We start from the raw sequence: 26,060 nt of genomic DNA on the forward strand, positions 1-26,060 counted from the left end.
ATTAAACAGATTGTGGTCAGGTATCCAGTCCATGTTCATACTGACTTTCTTCCTACCTCCATCAACTTAATTTTGAATGTTTGAAACGAGATGACTGCTGGACTGTTCACTTGACTAAATTCTTAAATGAAACATCATAAAATAGTTTAATTCTATTATGCTTTGCACATGAAAATCCTCTCTAAATGAGCTAGCTGAGAATGCCATTCCCTCACTGTGTACAGATGCCATTGTTTCTTGTTTAGTTCAGGTTTCTTAGCAACAAAGGCAACACAGAGCGAAGTACCAAAGGCTTTGAGTCGGAGCCGGTTTTCAGAGGTAAGTTGTTCATCAAAGTTATATTTTTTTTAATTTTCAAGGCAAAACATAAATGTATTGGTCAGATTTTATTTAATAAGTTATCTCTGGACTCCTAAAGTAAATCAAGTTTGAATAGGCTCTGTCAGTGTTTTTTAAGTGCTTGCATGGTCACTTCTTTGTAATGACAAATGCCTTAGCATTTCCATCACATCTCTTTTCCTGTCGCTTCAGACTTAAACAAAGCCTCCAGCTGGCACTCCAAGCCATGTCAATCTCACAGAGTCCAGAATCACAGGGGATGAGGGGAGAGAGGAGCCAAAGTCAAACTTATCAAGTGCCATTCACCTCTGAATTTACCAAGAAGCTGACGACAAGCAGTCCACGCTTTGGTGCCTTGAGTCATCACTCATTCTTCTCACGACACAACCCTCATCCAAACAGAGTGAGGCATATTCAAGGTGAGCAAGTTGATCTGAAACTTAAATCAAGTCTTGCCACATGTTTCCCTAAATTAGTAAATTAATTTATTTTCTAATTCATCAGTAGATGTTTAGTTTTGTTGTTATGATTCCTCAGGGTTTTTAGATCCAGTGAACAAAAAGTAGCCTGGAGAAATAAAGTATTAAAGTAAATAAATAATGTCTAAATAATTAGGTGCAAAATAGATGACATCTTATTGTAGCTGTATTTAACAATGAAATGCTAAATGTGGATGTTTAGCATGCATTGGTCACAATCTTAATTTAACCATGATAATATGCTAATATTTACTTATTAGCGTTACACACAAGTGACCATGAATGTCTGTACAAAATTTCATGGCGATGTTCAGGAACAAAGTAGTGCACTAACAAACAGACAAGGATTGCCATCCTTTAGCCACCTGATTAGCAGTGCTGAAAAACTGCAAACCCAGCACCAAATGGCAGACCAACAAAGTTAGAGACCAGCTTGCAGCTTGTTCTGCCTCCCCCGTGTCGAATTTTGCATTTGTCATTGTCACATACAGCAACACACTCTCAAAACTACATTTGTGAACCTTAAACTGCCCACTTGGGTTGCTTGTCAGAACTAATTGCGTCTAATGCACTGATTTAGCTTAAAATGAATTAGAAACTTTGCTTTAAAGTTATAAACAATTTTATTTGTCTGATGTCTCTATGGAAGCATCGCTTCCTGAGATGAGTTATAATTCACAAGTTACGTACACTGTATGGAATAATTACTGAGTAACTCTGTGGGCACCTGGGAAAGCCATATGGTACATGAAAGAGACAACTACATTACACTGACAGAGAAGAGCTCTGAGGTTCTCATGATGTTGTCACCGTTGGTCTCAGTAGGAATTTTAGTGGCTTTATTTCTTCAGGGCATTCCTTTGATTGTCCCACACTTCCAAAGTCCTTTGGTGTGTGTGTGTGTGTGTGTGTGAACTGAGTGCAATGCCTGTCTCTTTCCCACAGGGCTCAACGGCAGGCCTGTTTGCATGGTGAGAGATGATTGGTATGTCACCTCATCATTATTTCCTCATCCACTTCTGAAGAGCCATGTCCTCAGGAAAGCAACTGATCCATCTTTTGCTTTGCCACTTACTCAGAATCTTTATGGAGTCAGTGGTAACAAAAGCAAATCAGGTATGTTTACTCACACGGACCTGCTAAATGTTTTCCATTACTACTTTAAAGCACTGCCTCTTCAGAGAATCCCATTGAGCGTCAGAGTAATTTTTCCTCATTATATCACAGCACTGTTTTCAGAAGCCTGGAGGGATGAACTCAAAGAACTCGCCGCAAAAGTCAGGTTGTCTTCTCAAGCACAAAAGGACAAAAACGAGGTACGATTTTTGCTGTGATTGCTGTAATCTGAAGTCTGTCCAGGATTACTTGATGGCACAAACTATAGAATAGATTTTACAGTAGCATTGGGAGCTGTAACCTGTGGGATTACAGGCATTTTGTCCCTGACAGCGACAAAGTGAAAGAGTAAAGATGTTGGCCAAGTGGTAGACAAAAGTTGGCCATAAGCACTAATAAACATTATCATTAAGTCACACACTCCATGCACTATTTGGGTTTTACATTTATTTGCCGTTGCAAGGAGGAGGAAGCCCTTCTTATCACGTTGTGTGCAAACCCATAACAAGCTCAGCCACTTCATTTCTTCTAGATTCGGGTTGGACATAATCAGGGGCGTATTCAGTGTCATGGTCTGTCTCAGCAGCAAAACCTAAATTACCCATGGAGTTTCAGACACCTCTTCCAGGCAGTTGCTCAGGGATGAACTTAAAGACCCAGCTTTATGCCTCAAAGTTGTACTTTTAACTTTATTACAATACAATTGCAAGTGTTGCTAAGCAGAGTTTATGAAAATAGTTTTGTGAGAGATGATTTTGTGCTTGTTGATCCACCTGTTGTCCATGCATTCTTTGCCCTGGCGAAGAGCAGTGTGCCATTTTGATGGTGGAAATGGTGAACATTATACCTTCTAAAAAACTAACGTGTTAGCATTGTCATTGAGTCTGGTTGCTACGTTCCAAACGTATTAACTATAAAAAGGTTAGGCTGGGATATAAGTAGAGTTTCTGTACTGAAGATCATGATTTTGTATTCCAGGAGCAGCCTACTGAGGAATTTGCCCGCCGAAAGACTCAATATTCAGCTGAAACCGGGAGAATCGTCCCTCCGTCCTCCAAGTCTTACCAACGCAGATCCTATTCCCAGCGCCTGGTGAACCCTCAGCCACTTCATGATCAAGAGCTCATGGTGAAATAATGTTCCACTGATATTTAACTCTTCCACAGTTCAAAAAAGTGTCATTTATTGTAGCTTGGGGATAGAATGAGGCACAGCCATCGAATATTTTATCCCACAGACGACGGATTAGCGGCAGATCAGAGAGAGCTTTCTGACAGCAGAAATCCTCCATAGCACACAGCTTTTACCCAATGTATTTGCTTTATCAATGTAAAATACCTCCCAGCACAGCTCTGCCAGTAGCCATGTTCAGAAATTCAGATGTAATTTAAATATGAATATATGTGGCTTGCAAGCTTATGTTGTGATGGTCCTCCTGCTCTCTCGTCAGGTGCTGGAGCTACTGTGTCAGATCCTGCAGACAGATTCCTTGTCCACAGTCCAGCAGTGGCTTCTGCTTGCAGGCCAAAGAGGTAAAATGCTTCCTCATTTGATTTAGCTGATGAGGTTACAAGTGTATACTATAATACTTTAATAGATGCTGATAAACATTATCTGTTCCTACAAAATAGTGTAATCTGCAATCCACTGACTTTTGACAGGTAAACTCGAGCAAAAGTAGAGAAGAGTAAAGAGTGTAAATAAATGCGGCAAAAGAACAAAACACAAAGAAACTTCAGAAAAATTGCACAGATTAAAAACTTTTAGCTTCTTCGAAGGCCCATGAGTTGTTTCACTTATTTGCCAAAGGAAACTTTCAGGACTTTGCTGCATCAAACAGAAAATGAGTATAATACAGCAGTTTGTTGCTTGCGAGTCCTTGTATTAAACTGTAATTTTACAGTTTCTATATGGGCCTGCTCCCATGAGTATTTCAAGGGTCTTTCACAAGTCATTCATCTGTGGCTTTGGCATTTATAATTTCAATTGATTTATTTATATAGCACCTTATACAATCAAAATTGTCTCTAGATGCTTTACAGAGACCCAGAGCCTGAACCCCCGAGCAAGCAGACAGTGGCAAGGAAAAACTCCCTTTTAACAGGAAGAAACCTTGAGCAGGACCTGACTATTAATTTTCATTATTGATAGGTCTAATTACTTTACAAATGGCTTTTTAATTGTATCAGTTGATACTGTCACGTAAATCAACCAGTGAGAGAGCATATTATTGGTTTGGTGGCACGCAACACTACCCATGAAAAGAATCATACAGTTTTCCTGGTATTGATGTGGGCCACCCTCAGAGAAAGACCTGGTGATGGGGTTGATCAAACAAGGTCTGGTTGGTGTGGACCTGTCAGGCCACCATCAGCAGAGCATCCAGCAGCTCCAGCCTCTTCATCCTGGTGCTTCTCCACCAATGTGTCGTCAATCATTCGACCAGTCATGGAGAAAACCACAGAGAACAAGGTCAGGAATTTTCATCTGTTCTGTTTGAAAATGTTTCGAGCTCAGTGTGTTTTATTTTATGTTTATTTACCTCTATAGCTCATCCAGAGTGAACCAAGTTTTCAGCGAAGACAAGCCAGGTAACTATGTGGTGTGACTTTTCTTATTCCCAGTGCCGTTTGAGCTAGTAGTTGGAGTATCTTTAATTTAAAACACCATCAGAGTTTATGTCCATCCTAGGACAGGTCTTTCCCTTGTTTATATCAACCAAGACTTTTCTCATCTGGTAGTCTTTTTTTGACAGCACCGAAGGAGGTCCTTGAATCCATTAAAATCCCTCTCTCATCTTCTCCTTTTAAGTGTTTTTTCTTTTTTAAAAAATTTACTTTCCCCCCCTGCACTGCAGTACATTCTGTCAATGTAGTGTACTTTATTTAGACAAAATGTAGCCTCTGTTGAAGAAATAGTCATACAGTATGAAAGCTTTCTTTATCAAACAGCTGACTACAAAGGAGTTGTTCCCAGCGGCAAAGCAAAGCCAGTACATTCAGAGTGAACACTTGTTTGAGCTTGTGATGCATCAAGTTTATTATGAACAGAAAAGATTTGCCTCTGGCAAATGTACTATAAAATTACTGGCCTTACATGAGTGTAACTTGAGAATTTATTTCAGAGAGGATTGGAGATGCAGAGGTCCTTGAAGTCCATGCAGAAGCTCAGGAACCGCCTGAGCACTCAGAGAGTGTATAGAGCTTCCAGATTGTTGTGACTATAACTGTATTATGTTTTTGTTGTTATTATGACAATAGATTGATTTATCAGCCCTAAGGTACATGACATCACAGGTTTTCTTCAGCATATATGCTTTGTAGATGCTTCTTAGAAACATAATAAGCCAATTTGATGGGCAGACTTCTTCAGATTTCATTTGCACTTCAACAATACAATACAACTGAAGTTGTGAGACTGTTACATGATGCTAACATGATGATGTTACACAACTGTAAATCACTTGTTTACATGTTTTGAAACTGAGAAAATCAGAGTGACACATTTACTTAAGCTGTTGTTTTCGGATGAATAAAACTTTTATTTAAAATTTAAATCAAACCCACAATCACTGTCCAAATGAGCAGTCAGGCTGTGGCCTGTCAAAAGCTGCATGCCCCCACACTGTTAATCAGAAAATGTGCCTTTGCCCTTGCCCTTTGTCCTTGCTGAAAAGACCATCATTTAGTTATCTAAAGAATGAAGACCGGCTCTCTGGCTGTAGCTATCAGTTATAGCTGGTTTAAGTGCATTAATGCACAGAGAAAAGGAATAAGGGGAGGTGGGAGGGCTTTCAGGAGGAACTGTTTGTCTGTTGATGATGGCAATTTGTTGCCATGGAGATCAATTCACCTCAAACATGGAGAGAGACAGAGAGTCCATCACAACCATTTCTATGACCACACACACATTAAAAGAAGAGGAAATGAAAGTCTCAAGTGAGCTCATCAAGGACACAGCCCCGAGCTGAGAGACGAACTGAAAGTCTGTACATTTGAAGAATGCAAACTCGGTGCAGCTTTATGAACCTCCATCCATCTGGGCAACTCTGACTAACTCAAGAACTGACTCAATAAAAAAATATGATGAAAATTCAGAACTGATTGATGTTACATGATCGTCTTAAATTGTTTTATTTTCTTACTTTAAAGTGCAATAACTGCTTTTTTTGGGACCAACTGGGCACAGTGGAAGCAGTTTGTGAGCCAAAAGTTAATTCTGCCGATGAAAACTTTGACAATAAAGTAATCATTGAGTGTTCTATTTCTTGCTGCTCCTGCTGTTCCTCGCGTGTCAGTTTGCACAGTCTCTCTTAAAGGGGAGACACACTCACTGTTTCTGCTTCTGCAGGATTGCAGCAGGTGATGTAATTAGTATTTTCCTCATTAATGATGTTATATTTCCCCATTGGCAATGCACCTTCTATTAATCATAAAGTTAATTTTTAGAACCCGACTGGCCCTATTCTGCAGATGGCCCAGGGTGCCCCATACATGTGCGAACCTTGCATCATTATTTTATACAATATTCAGTTTTTTTTTTTTGCATTAGACTGTAATGAAAAGTTGCTGCCAGGACTACGTTCACAGGCAATGTTAATTTGAGTGAAGGAAGGTCTGTAAGTCTTTGGTAGGGCAGATGGTGGGTGTACAAGGTGCAGGACTGCAGCACAGGGCTTCACATCCTGAAGTAGTTAAGGTTAGGAAGAGATTGTGGTTTTGATATTTTTCTGAAAGTGCTGGGAGGGGTTAACATAACCATACAAAAGGTGAATAAAAATTTCAAGACCAAATTAAGCTTTTGTCGTGGAAAAGATGATTGATGTCAACAATAAAAACAAATAGTGCATCCAGAAAGTATTCACGCCACTTTGCTTATTCCACATTTTGTTATGTTACAGTCTCATTCCAAAATGTATTAAATTTTTTCCCCTCAAACTTCTACACAAAATACCTCATCATGACAACGTGAAGCACTTCAATTTTGGGCAAATTTAAAATAAAAAAATAAAATAAAATAAAAACAAAAATATAACATGTACATAAGTATTCACAGCCTGTGATCAATATTTTGTTGAAGCCCCAGTCATTTTTCCCCTTGACCCTTACTAGTGTTCCCACAGCATGATGTTACTACCACCATGCTTCACAGTAGGAATGGTATAAGATAAGATAATCTTTTATTAGTCCCATAACTGGGAAATTTATTGGCCAGGTGATGAGCAGTGCCTGGTTTCCTCCAGACATGACGCTTGTCATTCATGCTAAGGAGTTCAATCTTTGTTTCATCAGACCAGAGAATTTTGTTTCTCATGGCCACTGTGCTCTTTGGGACCTTTAATGCAGCAGAAATGTTTCTGTACCCTTCCCCAGATCTGTGCCCTGCCACAATCCTGTCTCAGAGGTCTACAGACAATTCCTTTGACTTCATGGCTTGGTTTGTGCTCTGATGTGCATGTCAGAGTGACGCGACGTCAACTGTGAGGGCTTATATAGACTGGGGTGTGCCTTTCCAAATCATGCCCAATCAACTGCATTTACCACAGGTGGACTCAACTCAGGTTGCAGAAACCTCTGAAGGATGATCAGTGGAAACAGGAGGCACCTGAGCTCAATTTTGAGTGTCATGGCAAAGGGTGTGAACACTTGTTCATATTTTTTGTTTTTCATGTTCAAATAAATTTGCAAAAAAATTCAAGCAAACTTGTTTTACTTTGTCATTATGAGGTATTTTGTGTAGAATTTTGAGGGAGAAATTTAACTTAATCCATTTTCGAAAGAGACTGTAACATAAAATGTGGATAAAGCGAAGCAGTGTGAATACTTTCTGGATGCCCTGGATTCTGTAATTTCCCGGACTAATAAAGGATTATCTTATCTTATTCTAATGCTATAGCTTTAGAATATACAGCACTTACTTTAACAATGCATGAAACACACATTTCCAGCAAAGAGCAGCAATCTGTTAATTTAATTCAGTCCAAAACACAACATAATGAAACTTATCACACTTCATGTAGTGATGCGTTTTAGCCTTCAAATAACTTTGGACCATATTTTGCTTTTCGCAGACAGCACACAATTATAAGCTTTCCAGAATAACAGAGTGTAGACTGAGGAAAACCTTGACCAGATCCAGACTGAGTGAAAACAGAAGAAAAGAATCAACACAGAGACATGCTGTCCAGAGGGGACACACACTTCTTTCCACACTTTGCACCAGTTTTTCCCAATATTTCACATTAAATGTTGTCACAAATCTGAAAATCTTTCCTCAGATACAAATTGTCACATTATTACTTGATGCTATCCTGTACTTATTTTTCCTTCTGCCCTTTTTACACTTGTAGCTTCTCGTGCTTGTGCTCGGTTGCCTTAATCCTCTGTTTTCTGAGGTGACAGCCACAAAGAAATTCATTAACAGCTGCATAAAAGACAAAAAACAAGCACAAGGAGACACAAAATGTCCATCAATGGGGACACATTTCTCTTTTCTCAGTAGTGGAGAGGGACACAAATCCGGCAACACTGTCTTTAAATTCAAATAAGGATGCCTTTTCTCTCTACAGGTGAAATAACATTTGATAATGACTCACTTTACTGCTGTCTAAGCCTACTTGACCTCTCAAGTCAACACAGGTCTGGTGATTGCAACTAGAATTAAGTCTGAATGTGGAGAAGGTGAGTGTAGTTAAGTTACTCAGATCTGCACTGGTGGTTGACCAGTGACCTCTGTAAAAATAGAAAGACCACAGTCTTAAAGGTAAAAGTTCTTGAATGTTTAAAATGTTATTGAAGTAAAAGTGCAAACGTATTGTTAGCAAATTGTACCTAAACTATCAAAAGCAAAGGTACAGGGTTATATAAACAAAAGTATTGGGATACCCGAACCTTACACCAACAGGGATTTTAATGACCAATGATTCCATTCCAAATACATAGACTACTGTGGAGCTATAACAGCTTCACTCTTCTGAGAAGACTTTCTACAAGATTTTGGAGTGTTTCTGTAGGAATTTTTGCCGATTCATGCAGTAGAGCATTTGTGAGATCAGGCACTGACGCTGATGCACTAACCCTAACCCTAACCCTAACCCTAACCCTTATTTAACAAAAGTCCCGTTTTCAATACATTTTAATGCTTAAATGTTGCATATTGCATAATAGATTACGCTTACCATGGATGAAACATACTTTGGTGTAACCTGATGTCCTGACACAAACCAGAATTTTCATGCTGAAAATGCACTTCATCACTTGCTAATTTTGGGAGCCATTAGCGTGTTTGTGCTAAGCGTTGCAGAGGCTACAGAGGCCCCCCCTTGCTGTTCGCAAACAAGTCCTTGCTATGCCACTTCCCTCGTGGCATGACCGCAGTTTGAGATCAGCTGGCCTGGTCAGCAGGTGAAGTTCAGCATTCACGTCATGAATCCTTCTCACAAGGACACCTGTTGACTCCAAGTGATAAGAGGCAGCTGTTTCCTGGTGTCATATCAGCAACGCTTCTGCAAGGCGGCATTGCATAGTGAGGGCTGCAGTGGGCCCTCTACTAAATATTTCACAGACATTAACCTACCACACACACAAAAATACATGTCAGTTGGATGGAAAGATTCTTGTATGTTATAAATGAGGCCATGCAGAGCAAATGATTGAATTACTAAAATGAAAACATAATGTTCCATATTCCATAAAAAGGTGGGTGAATGAATGAAAGGTATACCATTTAAGAGATTTAACACAACAATTTAACCAGTTTACTACCCTCAGGGCTGAAAATGAACCTATAGATTAGTGAATGAACGAATGAATCCCATGAAAGCACAAATGAGTGAACAACAAACAGTTCAATGAAATTGAACGATAACCTATTTTCTCCAGTGGTCAAACTTGGTGATGGTTTACAGGTAAGAGTGATCAGTTGGGGGCTACAAATGTTCTCCCAATGCAGCGCAGTTGGTTAAATTGCAGTTCTTCTCAGTGAGAGGTCTATAAATAGACACAGTAATGTGTTGTCTGAATTTGCAGCAGGTTTCTGTATTTGGTTGAGTTGTGTATATTTGCAGCACATTTCTTAAAAGCATGTGTTTTGAAATTGACGACGATGCAGACGTTTCCTTAAGTTGCAGTGCATTGATCTCTCTCGGCCCCCATAATTTAGATGTGAAAAATCCTCACATAGACTTTATCACTAACCTTCATTCTGAAAAACAATCTGTTCAGAGGTCAATGAATGAACGAACAAACAAACCAATGCCCAATACAAATTGATTAAATAAAATGAAATGACAAAGCTTTATGTCCAGGGTCATAATTATTCATTCCTGTGAGCAGGCTTTTCTCATCTCTCTGAGCATCCCATGCAAATCATTGCTCCCTGGGGATAAGGGATAAGAACACAGAATCCTGGGATATTCAATCCACAGAAGGAAAGGACATCAGAACATGCAGTATTGGATAATTAACCTCCCACCATGTTCTCCTGACCACCTTCGTACAATTCCATCTGGGTCAAATACATGCAGGCACAACTATGCAAGTGGTGAAGCCTGCATGACATTTATAATCTCAGTCTATCATCTATTTGACAGCTGATTATCATTTGGTCTTCTCTGTGTGCAGAGATTTCCTTTTGCTCATGGACTGAGCAGAGCTGGTCAGCCTCAGTATGTTTTCTCTGCTAATATGTGTTGTGATTATTACAGATAACTTGTAAAACCATGTTAATGTGAACAATTCCTTACCCCATAACCTGTCATTCCAGTGTTTGATTAGACCCTTAAAAAGCAGTGGAAACATTAGTACATTTGCATCATTTCCTATGATTCACAGCTGCTTTATCAGTGTGACAGTCCCTTTGAAGTGGCTCTAATCTTTGCTGTCTTTCAGGGTCACGTTTCAGGGTCCTGACCAAAATTAACTGAGATCTCCTATCTTCAGTATCTCCAGGTCCCTCAAGACCTCAAACCTCTTGAGCATCCTGTAGTCCTGGGTCCTGCCAATTATGTGCAAAAATCTCGTAGTAAAGAGGCATTTCAAATTGTGTAAAAACTGAATAAATCATGCATATTTTTCACGTTTGACCAAAATTATTTCCTCTGCTAAGGAGTTCATTTTCTGCCTGACTGTCTGCTTTTACAGAGCATGAGGCATGTCAAAAAATGTGTGCACACGATTTAGTAATTCATGCTCTCTAATTGATAATTTGTGCACTTGATTTAGCATAACGGATCCCCTTCTGCCTTTAGTCTTTTGCATACCCTTCACACTGCCATCGGTTTATCTTATTATTTAGTTAGATAACTGCACACAGTGAAGTACCAGTATAACAAACTGCCCTTTAGTATTGCCTATGGTATCACATGTGGATATACTTCCGTTTTAGGCTGTGTAATTTTTAAGATCCCTTTAGCATTTTTTACAGGATAATGCATGACTGCCTTGCCATGAAAGTGTTGATGATGCAGAACGCAAAGAATACAGTCTTCTTAAAACAACAAAGAACTACTGACTGACTTGTGTGCAACAATGATTAATTGGAGAGCACTGTTCAGGCTCCATAGTTACCAATCAGCCTGCACACCTGCAATCCATGTACTCATCAAGCCAAGTTCCAAGTTCTCAGCCCCCTCTGTTTGCCCTGCTTCACTGGTTACAATGGATCTGTCCTCCAAATCCTCATTTCACCATCCTTTCAATAAAACTGCACTGAGCTGTTTTGAAGCCTGAAAGTTTTGAAAACTAGATTTTTACATAGACTAATACTATTTTAAATCAGACATGGGAGTTATCCTCACTGGAAACCACTAAGCCGTGTAGATGAACCTGCTGGCTGATTTATGTGTTGTGCTCTCACTTAAGATAAATAAATCAGCCAGTATTATAAAACTGCGGTACCAAACCTGTATAAATTGCAAGTTTATTTAATCCGTGATTCCTTCCATTGGAATCAGATGAAATCTGAAAAAAACAAAAACAAAACAAAAAAACCCTGCAACATTGGAGACTGTAAAAGTGGACATTTACGGATAGACTTAGTTAGCAAGAGGTCAACAGCACACAGCAGGTTAGGTTTGTTAATTGGCAAGAATTGTGCACATCCAGAGTGACAGTGACTAATTATTGCTATATTAATTGATATGACAGTCTGTTCTCAAGTAGCTAATTTTCATATTTTTCATGGGAGTCCTTTATTCAGAGTTGTTCAGATAATTATTATTCATTACACAGACAAATTACTGATATAATGTGCTGTCTCTGTCACTATATTCATATCCAAAGTAGGACTGCTTTGGCCTTAGCTGCCACAATATCAGAGGCTCTTAAAGTTGGAGATTTTAGTTTCTCGCATAGTTTTATAGTGGTTTAACACACAAATATGTCAAATACTCACAGCTCTTACTGTTATATTTTCCTCTGTGCCTTGCATCCAATATTGTGTTTTGGTCACTAAAGTTCTTTTCACGTGTGGCCTTCGGGACAGAATTCAGAACAGGTCCTATCTTCTTCTCTGGTTCTTATCTCAGTGCAGCGTCCTTCACAGGCCATATAAAGACTGGAGATTCTCTCTGTTATTTTGCTGTCACTGTCGAAGACAGACAATATGCTGCCTGCTGTTGTAAAGCTCTGCTGTGGAATCTCCTACCCGCATCTGAGGAGTATGGCAGGTAAATACTCTCAATAAACTGAGGGAAACTTTCCTCTTTACACATTTTCAAGCAAGTACAACATTCTAGCTGAGACTACTGAGATTGTTTTCATGTTCCATTATGCAGGACTTCAACGCACAGCTGTGGCAGTGATAGGCCAGGAAATCACACGCCTGCAGTGGTGGGGACAGAACCAACATCGCATGAGAGCACATGCTGGATTAAAAAATAATGGTAATGCATATCTCTCTCTCTATTTATAGTTTCATACATTTTTAAAGTGCTGTTGTTGAAGGATTACTAAAAGGAATCTTTTGCAGAGCCCAAACCTGAAGATATGAACCCTGTGCCGCTGAAAGAAGACCAGGTGTTTTATGTACAAGGCCAAGAAGCAATGAGGAAGGCTCTCGTTATGTTGGAGGACAAGGAAGGATGGAAGGTTGAGATCACAGAGGTACCACCTGATTGATTTAACTGCCACCCTGACTGATCAAAATGCCTTCTATCCTTAACTTCCCCCTCAATTTTCCATTCTCTGCTGAACTTCAGTAACACTATGTTATATGTGTGTGATTATTTGTGACCCCCTTGTCAGAGCGGAGGGGATGTGATCTGTAGCAAAGTCATGCCGGGGGCCAGGAAGGTCTTCAGGCTGGAGGCGGTCCTGGAGGCCAGCGTGGATGAGCTCTATGACCTCCTTTTTGTCAGAGTGGAAGAGATGCACCAGTGGAACCCGAGCATAAAGCATATCAAAGTGAGCGACTGACCTTTCGGCAACTCACATGGGGCTGCTGGTAACTGGTTATTTCCCCAACTTGGGGACTATAAGCTATAAAATACCATAAAATAGATAAATACATATTCTACTTAAACAAACTAGATTCAGTTATTTTTACTTTTAAAGGTTGTCCACACATTTCTGTTTATAGCCATAAATCCATTATGTCATGCAATTTATGTGGATGTTTCGTCACATTGTTGGTCCCCTCATTACACACATTAAATTGCAATTCTGCCCTGCAGTCCACTGGCAAACTGAATTAGATTTTTGTTTCTCTTTTATTGCAGGTTCTGAAGCATGTTGGACCTGAAACAATTGTCACTCATGAGATTTCAGCCGAGACAGCAGGAAATCTGATTGGCCAAAGGGATTTCCTGAGTGTCAGACACAGTTGCAAACAAGAATCCAGCATTTATCTTGGAGGAGCAGCAATTCAATTGGAGTCCTTTCCACCTCAGGCAGGCTTTGTCAGGTAGGCTCACATACAACTACAAGCATTAATAATCATGTCTTAAAATATATTCAGCAGCTTTATTACATTTTCTCTCATAGCCTAGAGCACCCAGTTTGTCAGGAAGTGGAAAAACTTCTTTGACGCTCCAGTAATAAATTAGCTGAAGTGTTCTTATTTGACAATTTAATTTATTTCTACAGTGTGTTTTAACGTGCTCAGCACCAGGAGCTATCAGTGGCCTTAAACATTTATAGTCATATCTTTTGAGATAAAAATGTTTTATCAGACAGATGTCTGGGGAACTTCAAGAATGTGCAGTGAGAAAAAAAGCCATTAAATTTAAAGTGATACTTGCAGGAATAAATATTAATTTCAACAACCAACCATACTTGCAGCTCAGTGAGGCTGTCCTTACAATGGACACAGTGGTGCTTTGAGCAAAATGCTTACCATAGCTCACAGTGACAGTGTTAGCATGCTAATGTTCAGCAAGGAAGCTGTTGTAACATTTACTAACTAGCACAACAAATGTGCAGCTGGAGATGACAGGAATGTCACTAGTTTTACGTACATGTGTGTATTTGTCAGTAAAACTATACAGTATATGGGCAAGCACATAATCCATAATAAACCTTGACTAGATACAAATGACTTCATGTTTGTTTCCACGTTTTCAGAGCTGAGGATGGACCAACCTGCATCATCATTCAGGCTCTGGATACAAGAAAAAGCCGCTTCACATGGCTTCTCAATATGGACGTAAAGGTAAAGTCGTAAGTGCTGTATTTTCCATTTTCCATTTCCATGATTGGAAAAGCATCTGCAGACTCCAATGTTCAGTTCTCACAATAAATATGTTTGTGTAATCGATGAGCACTGCACAGATGGGAGTGTGCAGGTGCTTTTCCTATTTCTGCACACTGTTTCTGAGCCCTCGTACTTTCACAGTCCATCTGCTTCAGTAAAGCAATATGCTGCAATGAAATGGTGGTTTCAGCCTGATGCAATTATTGGGGAATTATCACTGTAGAAACACAACTAAACGTTTTTATTTCTGGTCAATATACTCTTTAAGATCCTCTCTGTAAACATAGAGTTCATATTCGCTCCATTATTACAGCGCAAAACCCAACAGATACAAATTGCTTTAAAAATAAAGGGGTGGCTACAGAAAAGCATATACGAGCCTGATGAGGGAATAAACAACACAATCAATCAATAACAGTCTGGCAGATGAGGAATGAAGCGCCGATGGGTGACAGTAGATAAGCTGGCTGGTTTGCCGAGCCTGTATCTGGTGATCAGTGGAGAGAGGATTCGATTGGCGAGGGTGGAGCTAGATTAAGATTACGCTGTCTGAGAAGTTTATAGGGGAAATGGCTCATCATCATCAAATTTGTCAAAGGTCCACTGTTATGCTGTAAGTCCACTCACTTTGTTTTTCCTGGTGCTGTCAACTGCAGCTCACGGTCTTCCTCAGCTCCCTTTTCAGTGAGTGACATTTGAGCCAACACCACTGACTGAGGAAGACCATTCGATGTGAGTGAAAGCTTGCGGAAAAGCTTCAGCAGCTTCACATGCTATCATGTGAGACTGTAAGGGTTTATCATAATTTCATCATCATTTCATTTTGAAAAGGAGTGTCACGAAACCAGAAATTATGTAACTGATGAAAACAATACAGCAGACTCAAATGGACTGAAGATTTAAATGCATATTTTCTGCTGATGAACGGACATATTAATTGCACAGCAACAGGCTAGCAAGCTGACACTCTGCTTTGTTTAACAAGACTGACAATCACCATGATACAGTTCACAGGTCTAACAAAGATAATGTTGTTCTCAGGGGTGGCTGCCAAAGTCCATTGTCAATCAGGCTTTGCCCCGAGCACAGCTGGATTTCACCAGACACCTCCGCAGACGTCTCACAGCGAGCGCCACCCTGGGCTGACTGAGTCTGTGTGACACTCATATTGCAGCGACACCCTGTCATCACTCACAGGGGAAGCCCGGGAGACGGAGATGGGGTGACAGCTTGGCCGCCTGACACAACGCTGCCATTTCAGTGAGAGCAGAAATGCTGCCCAGAGGAGGCACTCAGCTCCAGCTGCTGGCAGAGACCAGTGTCAACAGCCCTGTGCCAGCCTGGCAGGAGGAAGCTGGTTTATAATAGGAATTATTGTCACCATGTGCCACTAGAACCTCATTAAGATTTCCTGATTAGGAGTCATCGCTTGTCTTGTTGACACTTGACTGCATATGAAATTAATAAAGAGCTTGAATGTGTCTGATTCATTCATTATTCGAAATATTTTTGAATGCAACATTAAGAGCATCAGGACACTTTGTTACAGCAGCTATAACAAATATTTACCTCAAAGTGGAAGCCAAGTACAAAAACTGAGGGAAGTGAAATAACAGAAATCTCAGTTCTTTCAAATGTGTTTTACTTTGTTCTCCATACCACTTAAAAATTCAATAAATATTAACATTTAAAGCTTTCATTCACATACGTATATACAAGTACTATACAATAAACATACTGATGTTATGAACTGCAATACAGGAATGGTGTAACAGTATGACCAACCACAGTCAGTAGACTTACAGCATCACCTGTACTTTTCAATTGCAACATACTTTCCGTTCTCCTCCTGGTTGTTAATTTCTTTTCATACCTTGAAATTTACACTATATACATTATTATCTGAAAAATATATCAGTTACAAAAAAATAACATACTGAGTTTTTTTCTTAAATCTTTTCGTCTTCAAAGTGTGAGTGACTGACTTCCACAAGACAGACAGACAGAGGGCATGCTACAGTGGGTTTGGCTTGCAAACACTCATGATCTTTTACCAGCGAGGATAACCACCAGAACGTTCGTTGGATTTGGGAACAAATGTCAACAACAAAAAAAGAAAATACACAAAAAAAAGGAAAAGAAAAAGAAAAAAAGAGCACCAGGGACAAGGAAGTCATGAAGCTCCCTGTGAGGAGTGATGACTATGGAGTCTGGAGTGTGCCAGTGAAATAACTATTGACTTAATGGGTGTTTCATTCTTATCAATTTCATTCCAATTACATAAGCATTTATATGATGAATAAAAAAGTCTAAGTAAATTTACAATAAAAAGACAATTTTGCAACTTTGGGAAGCTTATTAGCTTTCTTGCTCAAAATTAGATGATGAGATATCTTGCCTTAGCTTAGCCTAAAGACTGGATGCATGAGTCCAACGTGAAGAAATACATCGTTAAGCGCCTCTAAAAACGACATAGGACAAAAACTCCAACTTCTGATTTAAGGAGCAGTGGCTGTTTCTTGATGAACACATTACTTGTTAGCTTGGCAACATCACAGTGTCAAGAGGTATCCAGGAAGTCACTGCGCCTCGCTGTTTATCAAGAAACAGTAACAGTATGTAACTCCTTAAAACCAAAAACAAACAAAATATAACATGTTACAGTCAGTGAGCTTCAGAGGTGCTGATAGGCAGCGCCACACTAATTGTTTCGCCCTTCTTCTAGTCTTCATGCTAAGCTAGCAGCCTCCTAGCTCCATACTGAACATATACGCATGAGAGCAGCAACGATCTTCTCAATTAGTTTCCAGCAAGGGAGCAAATAAGCATATTTCTCAAACTGTTCCTTTTAAACTTTAGCCTACTAGTGTAGCACAAGTGATAACTGGAGTCCAAAGAATCAAGAAATGGAAACTGTAGCAGACAATGAATTGTGAGAGATAATCGTAAGCATTTTATAAATTCTTCTTTCTCTCATTTTATGGAACAGAATAAGAAATAAATATTAATCTGAACACGTACTTGTTATCATTCAATTGTAAGTGCTTTGAATGCAACATATTGACTGATTATAAGTGAACACTGGCAGGATCTATAATTATTCTGGCAGGACACTCTAGTCTCCACAGTTGACATGTGCACCTGTAAAACCACGTCCTTTGACATCTCTTCACATGTTCACAATACAAGTTCAATAGTAGTTCTAATGCACTTGAAAACAGGATTACACAACTGTACACAGATAAACACATGAATGTAGCAATGCAGTCATCACATTTTGAACATGTCTTCTAGTTGTTTTAGTTTACAGCACCTGACAACTTTTTTTTCTCTTCCGTTTCATATTTGAAGCACAGAGGGCAGAGCGACACTACAAGCAGATCACTCTGGAGTTTTGATGAGGTAACCATCTCTGATCTGGTCTAAGTTCACTGGCATGGAAAGACATCTTTGTTAAAAAACAAAACAAAACAAAAAAATCTGTAGAAAGACTGCAAGTCTATCAGATGCTGCACAGGGTGAGTTGATGTACGAGCAGCACATTCACAACATCGCTCACTGTTCATTTCTGAGCTGACAGGGTTCTGTGACTCGAGTCCCTCTCGGATCCTAAATTGTCCCTTCTTGACCTGGCAGCTACTGGGCCTAAAGTGCTGTTTGGACTGTGCCCTTTAGAGACACCTCCATTGGAGTCTGCTGTGGGCCGTGGTGGCCCTGGAGGTAGGAGAGCCCCCGGGTTTGAGTCTCCCTGCCCAGCTGTGAGGAAGGAGTCGCTGGTGGGACCCTGGGATGGAGCAGCACCCGTGGATGGCGAGGCTTCAGCAGCAGCAGCAGCAGCAGTAGCGGTGGTTGGCACCGGGGCAGTGGAGTGAAGCCGTCTGGCGATGGCTTTAGTGGTTTGTGGTGGGCTCTGGGTTGTAGTGGGTGGAGGAGCCTTGGTTGATGTGGGGTGAGAAGGTGCAGAGACTTCAGGTTCAACTGAGCCCACTGGGGTGTTTTGGAGGTCAGGAGCATATGTGGTAAGGCTTTCTTTCTTGTTGCAAGACTCACAGCAAAGCTTATTATACCCAGGGATGGAACAATAACGGGCAAGAACCTCCATTTGACAAAATATCGATTTATCCCCCAGACATGGCTCATCTAGTAACAAGAACAGACAGAACAGCATTAAAACCAAGATAAGAGAAAACATGTTTACCTGTCTCATTTCTAAAAAAAAAAAAAGAAAAAAAAATACATATGGATTTACTTGAAGATATTTTGTGGACAGGGTTTTCAGAGGGCCTTTGGTGTGCAGCTTTATCTTTTATGGTGGAGTTTTCCATTGTTTCAATGGTGAGAGGAGACATTGGCTGCCCTGGAGGAGAGGACAAAAATAGGCTAAGAATACACTTAAATGAGACATTAAGCATCAGTCAGAAGACCCAAAAAAAGCTCCTGACAACCTTTGGATACTGTAAGAAAACAGAGCCGAGCTGTTTGAAACCTATAATAAAGCTTGATGCTATTTACAGAACGCAGGACACAACCTGGACTAGTTCTTCCTGTTTGACAAAAACCACTCAGTGTTCTGCTCACTGTCTGTGAAGGGAGACAGAAAAAAGGTGGTTGAAGAGGAAGAAATATGAGAAAAGTGGCAGGATGGCATCATGGCAGAGGAAAAATGTTTAGACACAGATGCTGAAATAGCATCAGTGTCAGTATCTAATTTATTCATAAAGTTCTTTGTCCTTAGAGAGCTTTAAGAACAAGTTACACGACCTGTAATTCATCATACAAACAGGAAACAAAATATCTATCTAAATTGTATCCCAGGATGATGAAAAATGTCCCCAGTGTGGGCCTGTTGTAAAAATTACATAACAGAGTAAAGCAATCTGACTGCTTCACTGTGGATTTGCAGACATGTTGAATTTGCAATTCAAACTGTTGACACTGGCTAAATTCTGCTCAGTTTCACGAGGAAATTATCATGAAAGAAGATCGACCCATGTGCTCAATTTATGCTGGCAGTGAGACAACATCTGAGTCAGAAACACATCATATACTACAAGTGTCCTTATTTGGCCACGTTTGTTAAATCTACTGCCAGAGGATTATGTCTATGTGTGGAGGATGCAGCAGACTTTAACCACCCACAAGTTCCTCAAACGAAACAAACAAATCTTTCTTTACAGTTTGTCTTTCTGCTTTAGGAAAAAGAGGCAGTGTATGTAAAACAGGAAGAAAATATTGGTCTCTCAGTACACGTATGTGGGTCTCACCTGGACATGGACTTAGTTTGCAAATGAGGACTGTTTCTGGCTTCTTTCCCTCACATTCTGCAATGGTGTTATCGCTGGCTTTGCAGACCACCTGCCTTTGCTGAATCCCTTCGTCACAGGTTACTGAACACTGCCACACCACCAACACACACACACACACACACACACACAAAACACACAGGTTAAAGCTAGAGGAAACATCTTTAGTTACATATTTTTTAAGTGACACCTCAGTCAGGGTCTGACAAATACAACAATTTAATCTTGACACGTACATCCGAACAGTTCATTCGTGTTTGAGCATTTAGATTACCATCACATGTTTATGACAGGATATGTGAGTGCTGAGAGCAACAATGTAAGCCTCTGAGTCTGCTTTTCCCACAAAGTGACTTTATGATTCGTTTAATTCATGTTTATGCCAGTTTTCATGTTATGCAAGAATATGCACACATGTTCAAATAAAGTGTGACCATCATTTTATATTTTTATGACCCAGATTTATTTAGATATATAAAACAGATCAGTTTTAATGGATATTTACTCTGACTTTACCCAAACATCTCTCTGCAAAGACAACGTCCACCGTGGTTTGCAAAAAGAAGTCCTCCTGCTGTGAGCACAGCTCATACTCAACTAAAACTCAGACGAGCTGCTGATTATGTCCCCAGGTAAGTTAAAATATGAAATGCTTCCCCAGCTTCTTCAGATGTTCATGAGAATGCTGCGATGGATGTGTTTCGTTGTGAAATTCCAGAAATGTTTAGCGGACTTTTCATTGGCATGAGGGTAAGATTATGAGTAATGACTTTTCTTCATCACAAGTGCAGATATTGACATATTTTACTTGAATGTTATTTTTGAAAAGCACATTATCTATACCAGATGCTCATTTCAGTCAAGTACTCACTTGACCCTGTTAAGAACTGGTGGTGCAGGCTGCTGTCCTGCTTGCTCACCTGAGACCAGGCCCCTGTCCTCCACTGGGCAGGGCATACAGTGTGGTTACAGGCCCTCCTGGTCTCTGGACGATCCTCAGTGCAGTGTTTGCTGTGGACGGGCCTGTTGGTGCCGTTGTGGAGCGCCTGCATGCACTGCACCACCCTGGTCTGGTAGCCGAGCTTTCCGCAGGTTTTACTGCAGGGTCCCCACTCCTCCACCGTCCACCTGTCAACATAGCAGAGCCTTTGAAGAGGTTTCCACGTCACATGACAATTACATTGTTATTCGCTGCAACTCAAGAATAGTGCTTACAATCCCTCTGAAATGGATTTAATTGTGTGAGGGTGGACATATGGAGCCAAAGCCATGGTTACCTCACCTCATAGCCATTGAAATATAAAAGAATGGCTGCACCATCTATAGCAGGAGGTTACTTACGTGGGCTGGCTGCACTCTTGGACATTGCAGCGTTTCCGGATGGGTTTGGGCTTTTTGCTGGTCTCACAAAAGTTACGATGTACCAAACGGCTGTCACTTTTCCTCCTGCATCCATATTTTGTGTACTGTATACCTAAGGGATGGTAAAAAAGCAAGCTCATGTAGACATATAGCTTTTCATTGTATTTACATTACAATAAATATAAACACACAAATATGAAATGAAAATGTTTTTGAATATAACTGCCACTATCATCTAATATCATCTCGTGCTACAAATAATGACTAATACATTTTCATGACTGATTCATCATTTGGTTTGATTAAGGCTTTTAAATAGTTCATTTTGTGTGTACGACAGTCAAATGTCCATAGAAACACGATAAGAAAAGACAAGATAAGACAGAACTTTATTCATCCTGAAGGAAATTCTTGTGCCAGAGTTTGCTTAAAAGAGCACATTACTGTACACAACATTACACAATTATATTGCGAAACAAATTGCTAAGTGCATTTCCCAGGTCACGACCATGCACTGATTATAGATATTATAGAAAATGATAGAAAATGATCTTCACACTGGGAAAACTGGCAAAATTTTTTAACTGATTATAAAAATTGCCAAATACTTTCCCATGAATCGATTTATAGATAAACTAAAGCTATGACTTGCAGCTTTAACTACTTATTTATTTAAAAAAAAAATACACTCACTGACCTCCCCCACAAGGTTTGGAGCACTGAGACCAGCTCTTCAGTGCCCACTCATAGGTGTCAAGCTCAGCCAAAAGAACATTGTTGTTTGTAATAAGTGGTAACAGGTCTTCATGTATAATATACTTATATGTCAAGCTGATCTTTGCATCTTCTTCCTGGGGAATGACCTGCAGCAAGATGAAAGAAGTTTGTTAAATAGACAAAGAAACAAGAAACAGCAAAAAGTGAAAAGTGATGATCTCTTCCAACTCACCAGCACTACAATGCCTTCATGCAGAGGACCACTTGTTTTAAGGGTCTCCTTCTCATCGGTGGAATACTCCCACTGTAGACCATTTTCGATGAAGGTCTTTGATTCGGCATCTTCACTCTTTGCATTCAGTATGAAGTTTCCAGTAACTTGATTCTTCACAGCTGTCAGTAATGAGGGGGGAAAAAAAACCTTATGCATCTGTGGTGGGAAAGAATGTGTGTACATCGTGTAGCTTTTAGCTTCATTCATTAAAAATCTCAAACTTTGAACAGAAATCCCAGGATGAGAACAGCTCCGAGATTTTCCTTTAAGCGGGGAACGTGTCAGTGTGTATTTTGAGATGTTTGGCGCTGTGGTTAGCCAACGGTAATTTCTCCAAGTTGTGTGTCATCTCTTCTTCCCATGAGCTAATAAAAGCCAGAGAGGAAAAGAGGAAAGAGGAGAGGCAGAGTTTTGCCTGAAAGCCTGACTTACCCACAGCAGTCACAGAAACACAGTGTAGCACAAATGAAGAAAAACAATTCCCGTCACACTAGAACAACAGCAACAGCACCTGTCATGTTGCTCATCAGCTGCGTTATTGCACCAACATGTGTGGTTGTGATATTCCACTTGGGGAGAAAACAGTGATTATCTTTGTCACTGGTGGTCCTTGTTGACAAAAAGCTTTTCACACGAAGCATAAGGAGAATAAAACACTACACGCCATGCTAATTGACTTCTCCTTTACAGAAGAAAACTGTTGTAAAAAAACATCATTGTGTTAAGCTTTGGAAACAGTCGTGCTTTATTTGATTTACAGCATGAAAGTTTCGATACAGGCCAGCGACCGACTTTTGCAGGATTTCTCTGAACAGAAATGCAACCTTTATCTATGATAGATGGGTGATTTTGACAGCTTTGTGTTTGTGTTGCTTCATTATATCTATATTCGTATGTATGTAATTTGTAGTTAATGTGAAAAGATTTTATTTACTCCTGCTCAACCTGAAAAGATTTCATCCAGCTTCTACAGGTTCAATGCTTCACTAGAGTGTAGCTACAATGAAAGTCAGGACAGTCTGTGAATATCTAAAGTCAGACAGCAGGATATTTGGCCTCATGCAAGCACATTTTTGCATCACAGACTTCTCTTATTCTTTTCATGTGCATTCAACCAAACTCTCTTAAATGCTCAATCTTGTATATTGTCTAAATTGCTTTGTTTGTTTAAACCTGATGAATGCCACCTGTTCATGAACTCATGAGATTTAGTCAGGAGCATAACTAATCCCACATTTCATTCACAAAAAAAGCAGATGAAGAAATTATGACCAAAGTGGAAAGACTGAAGTTTTTTGCAAACATCATGTTTGAATCCTGTGAGCGCCACAAATGACATCGAACTGGAGGGGCGACAGAAATTTCACAGGCATCGCAAAACCTGACCAAATAATGTCGAAGCTGTTCATATTTTTGTGAGTGTTTTGGATGAACTGACCCTTTAATGACCCAATTGACCCAAGTATCTTAATTAACTTACTGCCACTGTGCAATCTGGTCTGTTCCAGTCAAGACTAGACTTACAAGGTAAATAACTCAGCAACTGCAGTCTCACACACACACACCACACACACCAACACACAAGAAGAAACGTGTGACTTTTGGAGAAAACTGGTCTTGGATCAGCACAAATAGCATCATGTGTTTCCATAGCTGGAAAAAGATGTGACACACACTCACCAATTATGTGAGGGGAGGTCTCATTCTCTTCGATAACAATGTGACGGGCTCCTATTGGGATGTCGAACATTTTCAGCATTCCTAACAAGACAAAGATACACGACACGGTTTGCTGGGAGCCTTGAGCAGCGGACATTTATTCCGATCTGTAATGGTAGCAGCCAATTATTTCTGAATTAAGATATCAAGACAGGAATGTCGGTTCTTTGCTGATAGTGTGGAATCGGGGCTGTGGTTAAACACTGAAGACTGGGAGCATGTGTTTCAGGCCTCCGGATTAATGTGTTTGCTGATAAGCGATGACAATGAGTCTTACATAATGTGAAGGAAAGTCGCTGAGTTCAACGCTGGTCTGTCCGTGTGGCTGATAGTTACCATTCTTTTTGGGCGTCTTGGTGAGCGTCAGCTTCACGGTGCGACAGTGGGAGTTGTCCCCCTCACACACTCCACATTTGTCCTCTTGTTTGTAAGAGCCGACCTCTTTGTCGCAGCCTACATGCTGTCGGAGGGTGAAGGCCAAACACAAAGACATCAAATCGAGGCAACACTGCGCCTGTACTTTACGCGGACTGAGATTACTCTTCATGAGAAAATGCTGAACGGCTCTGGTGCTGAGCCTGATGATGATGATGCATATTGGAAACAGACCCAGACATAACAGGAGTGTAGCCAAAACACTGTTGGCAGTTGGCCTACAACAATGAAAGTCTCTACTTTACATCCAAGGTGAGCACTGAGAGAAAATAACGTCTGTGCGTGTTTCTGTTAGAGCAGAATGCAGAGCTGTGCAGTGTTACCATCTGAGTTATTGAAACGACAGGTTAGGCATCAGATATTTCCTTCTGAGAGTACTACTGTCATCATCAAAGTACGCTCTAATGTAGGCTACGGCTCTGTGGAAAATGGCATTTCCAAACTCGGCTCCTTGTCAGGTGACATTTATTACTAGTGTAAGGATCCTGATCTCTGGCATAAAACTCATACAGAAACTACTGCAAAAGACAAGATTTCATATTCATCTTTTATAATGTACATACATTGCAGAGTCTAAAGAAATTGTATCCTTAAAGGACGTATCTTCTTCTTCTATTTAATACTCTTGTGTTAGTACTCTATCTATCTATTTCTATTTTTGTGTTTTCGAGTGATGTAGTTTTAGTTCAGACATACCAGACACTCTCCTCGAGCGCATACACTGAAGGGGTCTGAGTAGCTGCAGCGGGTCCCATCATGCATCACCTGGTTCATGAACACCACCTCTCCTGTCTCCTTTGACTTACAGCTCAGCTCGCACTTACGGGCCTCTGCGAATGCAAACACACACACCTCAGCTCACTAAGGTATCTTCAGAATCTGATAAAGACATCAGCCTCCTGCAAATATCATCTGTATACTCGATGCTTTGGAGGAAAGTTTTAACCTTTAAAAGAGCCAGCTTTGCTTCACTCTTTACAGGCTTACCATCTGGGTGCTCATATGGTAGCCAGGTGTGCTTGATGTTTTTGTGGTATTTGTTGCTCCTCTGGATGCACTGCTGAGCACGGAAGTCCTCATAAGGGCCGGCGCACTCCTCTGTGTTGCACATCTGGTAGTCAAAAGCAGAGCCAGGGCAATCTCGACCACCGTAGGCAGGCCTGAGCAATGACAAAAACAAAACGTTGCCCGTAAAAACATTTCCCATGATGCTTGTTTTCACACTGCACTGTGTCAAAGTGCCCGATAGATATATAGATATATATATAGATAAAGATATATATAGATATATACTTGCACATGAATTAAGAGTATACTGTTTCTGCAGATGGTATGCAAGAAATCTACTACTGTTTGCACTTTGTACTCACAGAAATTGAAGTAAAAATTAAAAAGTTAAAAATTAAACTTGACAAAGGGAAAGCACCAACACAATTTGTTGTCACTTTTATAGGTGTGAGTGGTTCCTCTGAGAAGCTCCTTCATCAGCTACTACATGCTCATTCAAAGCAGGATTTCAGTATAAAGTGTGTTCACATTGGAAAAAGTGATGAAATGAAGCATATTTCAACTGGACAGTATAGTACAGACTAAAATGTGTTGTCGATGCACATTATTCTCCCAAAC

The 26,060-nt window shown here is 40.2% G+C and overlaps 3 protein-coding genes across 7 annotated transcripts in view; 2 read left to right on the forward strand and 1 right to left on the reverse strand.

The window, feature by feature from the left end:
* The first annotated feature begins 246 nt into the window (after window positions 1–246).
* Window positions 247–6,517, forward strand: tbata (thymus, brain and testes associated). The gene is made up of 9 exons (XM_046378333.1): window positions 247–318; window positions 532–758; window positions 1,764–1,934; window positions 2,046–2,134; window positions 2,913–3,062; window positions 3,385–3,466; window positions 4,241–4,406; window positions 4,485–4,525; window positions 5,059–6,517. Exons 2-9 carry the CDS (start codon window positions 566–568, stop codon window positions 5,133–5,135), a joined length of 969 nt encoding a protein of 322 aa, XP_046234289.1. The 5' UTR covers window positions 247–318; window positions 532–565; the 3' UTR covers window positions 5,136–6,517.
* A 5,239-nt stretch (window positions 6,518–11,756) lies between these two features.
* star2 (steroidogenic acute regulatory protein 2) lies at window positions 11,757–16,105 on the forward strand. Of its 3 annotated transcripts, XM_046378269.1 has the most exons (8): window positions 11,757–11,999; window positions 12,460–12,600; window positions 12,709–12,816; window positions 12,903–13,036; window positions 13,178–13,336; window positions 13,651–13,835; window positions 14,495–14,590; window positions 15,666–16,105. In XM_046378269.1, the coding sequence occupies exons 2-8, from the start codon at window positions 12,537–12,539 to the stop codon at window positions 15,772–15,774; spliced, it is 855 nt and encodes a 284-aa protein (XP_046234225.1). In that variant the 5' UTR covers window positions 11,757–11,999; window positions 12,460–12,536; the 3' UTR covers window positions 15,775–16,105. The 3 variants fall into 3 exon arrangements, with proteins under 3 accessions (XP_046234225.1, XP_046234224.1, XP_046234226.1); XM_046378268.1 differs by having other exon boundaries at window positions 11,757–12,600; XM_046378270.1 differs by having other exon boundaries at window positions 11,759–12,600; window positions 14,495–14,582.
* Window positions 16,106–16,244: 139 nt separating this feature from the next.
* The window catches only part of LOC124053227 (A disintegrin and metalloproteinase with thrombospondin motifs 3), a 40,100-nt gene continuing 30,284 nt past the window's right edge, over window positions 16,245–26,060 (reverse strand). For 2 of the 3 annotated variants that reach the window (XM_046378259.1, XM_046378260.1), the window contains exons 12-22: window positions 25,422–25,594; window positions 25,131–25,264; window positions 24,336–24,459; window positions 23,961–24,041; window positions 22,239–22,399; window positions 21,987–22,152; window positions 21,269–21,401; window positions 20,848–21,055; window positions 19,889–20,018; window positions 18,874–18,981; window positions 16,245–18,764 (exon numbers count right to left, since the gene is read on the reverse strand). In XM_046378259.1, coding sequence (XP_046234215.1) covers window positions 18,187–18,764; window positions 18,874–18,981; window positions 19,889–20,018; window positions 20,848–21,055; window positions 21,269–21,401; window positions 21,987–22,152; window positions 22,239–22,399; window positions 23,961–24,041; window positions 24,336–24,459; window positions 25,131–25,264; window positions 25,422–25,594 — 1,996 coding nt within the window. In that variant the 3' untranslated portion in view covers window positions 16,245–18,186. The remainder of the gene's footprint in view (window positions 18,765–18,873; window positions 18,982–19,888; window positions 20,019–20,847; window positions 21,056–21,268; window positions 21,402–21,986; window positions 22,153–22,238; window positions 22,400–23,960; window positions 24,042–24,335; window positions 24,460–25,130; window positions 25,265–25,421; window positions 25,595–26,060) is intronic. The other variant, XM_046378261.1, reaches the window with a different exon arrangement.

This window comes from Scatophagus argus, chromosome 21 (assembly GCF_020382885.2).
Source record: "Scatophagus argus isolate fScaArg1 chromosome 21, fScaArg1.pri, whole genome shotgun sequence".
Taxonomy (NCBI): domain Eukaryota; kingdom Metazoa; phylum Chordata; class Actinopteri; family Scatophagidae; genus Scatophagus; species Scatophagus argus.

Coding starts and splice junctions, on each gene's coding strand:
- tbata (XM_046378333.1), top strand. CDS start 566: ATGTCAATCTCACAGAGTCCAGAATCACAGGGGATGAGGGGAGAGAGG. Junction 3,063..3,384: donor TTCATGATCAAGAGCTCATG/GTGAAATAATGT, acceptor CTCTCTCGTCAG/GTGCTGGAGCTACTGTGTCA. Junction 4,407..4,484: donor AGAAAACCACAGAGAACAAG/GTCAGGAATTTT, acceptor TTACCTCTATAG/CTCATCCAGAGTGAACCAAG.
- star2 (XM_046378268.1), top strand. CDS start 12,537: ATGCTGCCTGCTGTTGTAAAGCTCTGCTGTGGAATCTCCTACCCGCAT. Junction 12,601..12,708: donor GCATCTGAGGAGTATGGCAG/GTAAATACTCTC, acceptor TCCATTATGCAG/GACTTCAACGCACAGCTGTG. Junction 14,591..15,665: donor ATGGACGTAAAGGTAAAGTC/GTAAGTGCTGTA, acceptor TGTTGTTCTCAG/GGGTGGCTGCCAAAGTCCAT.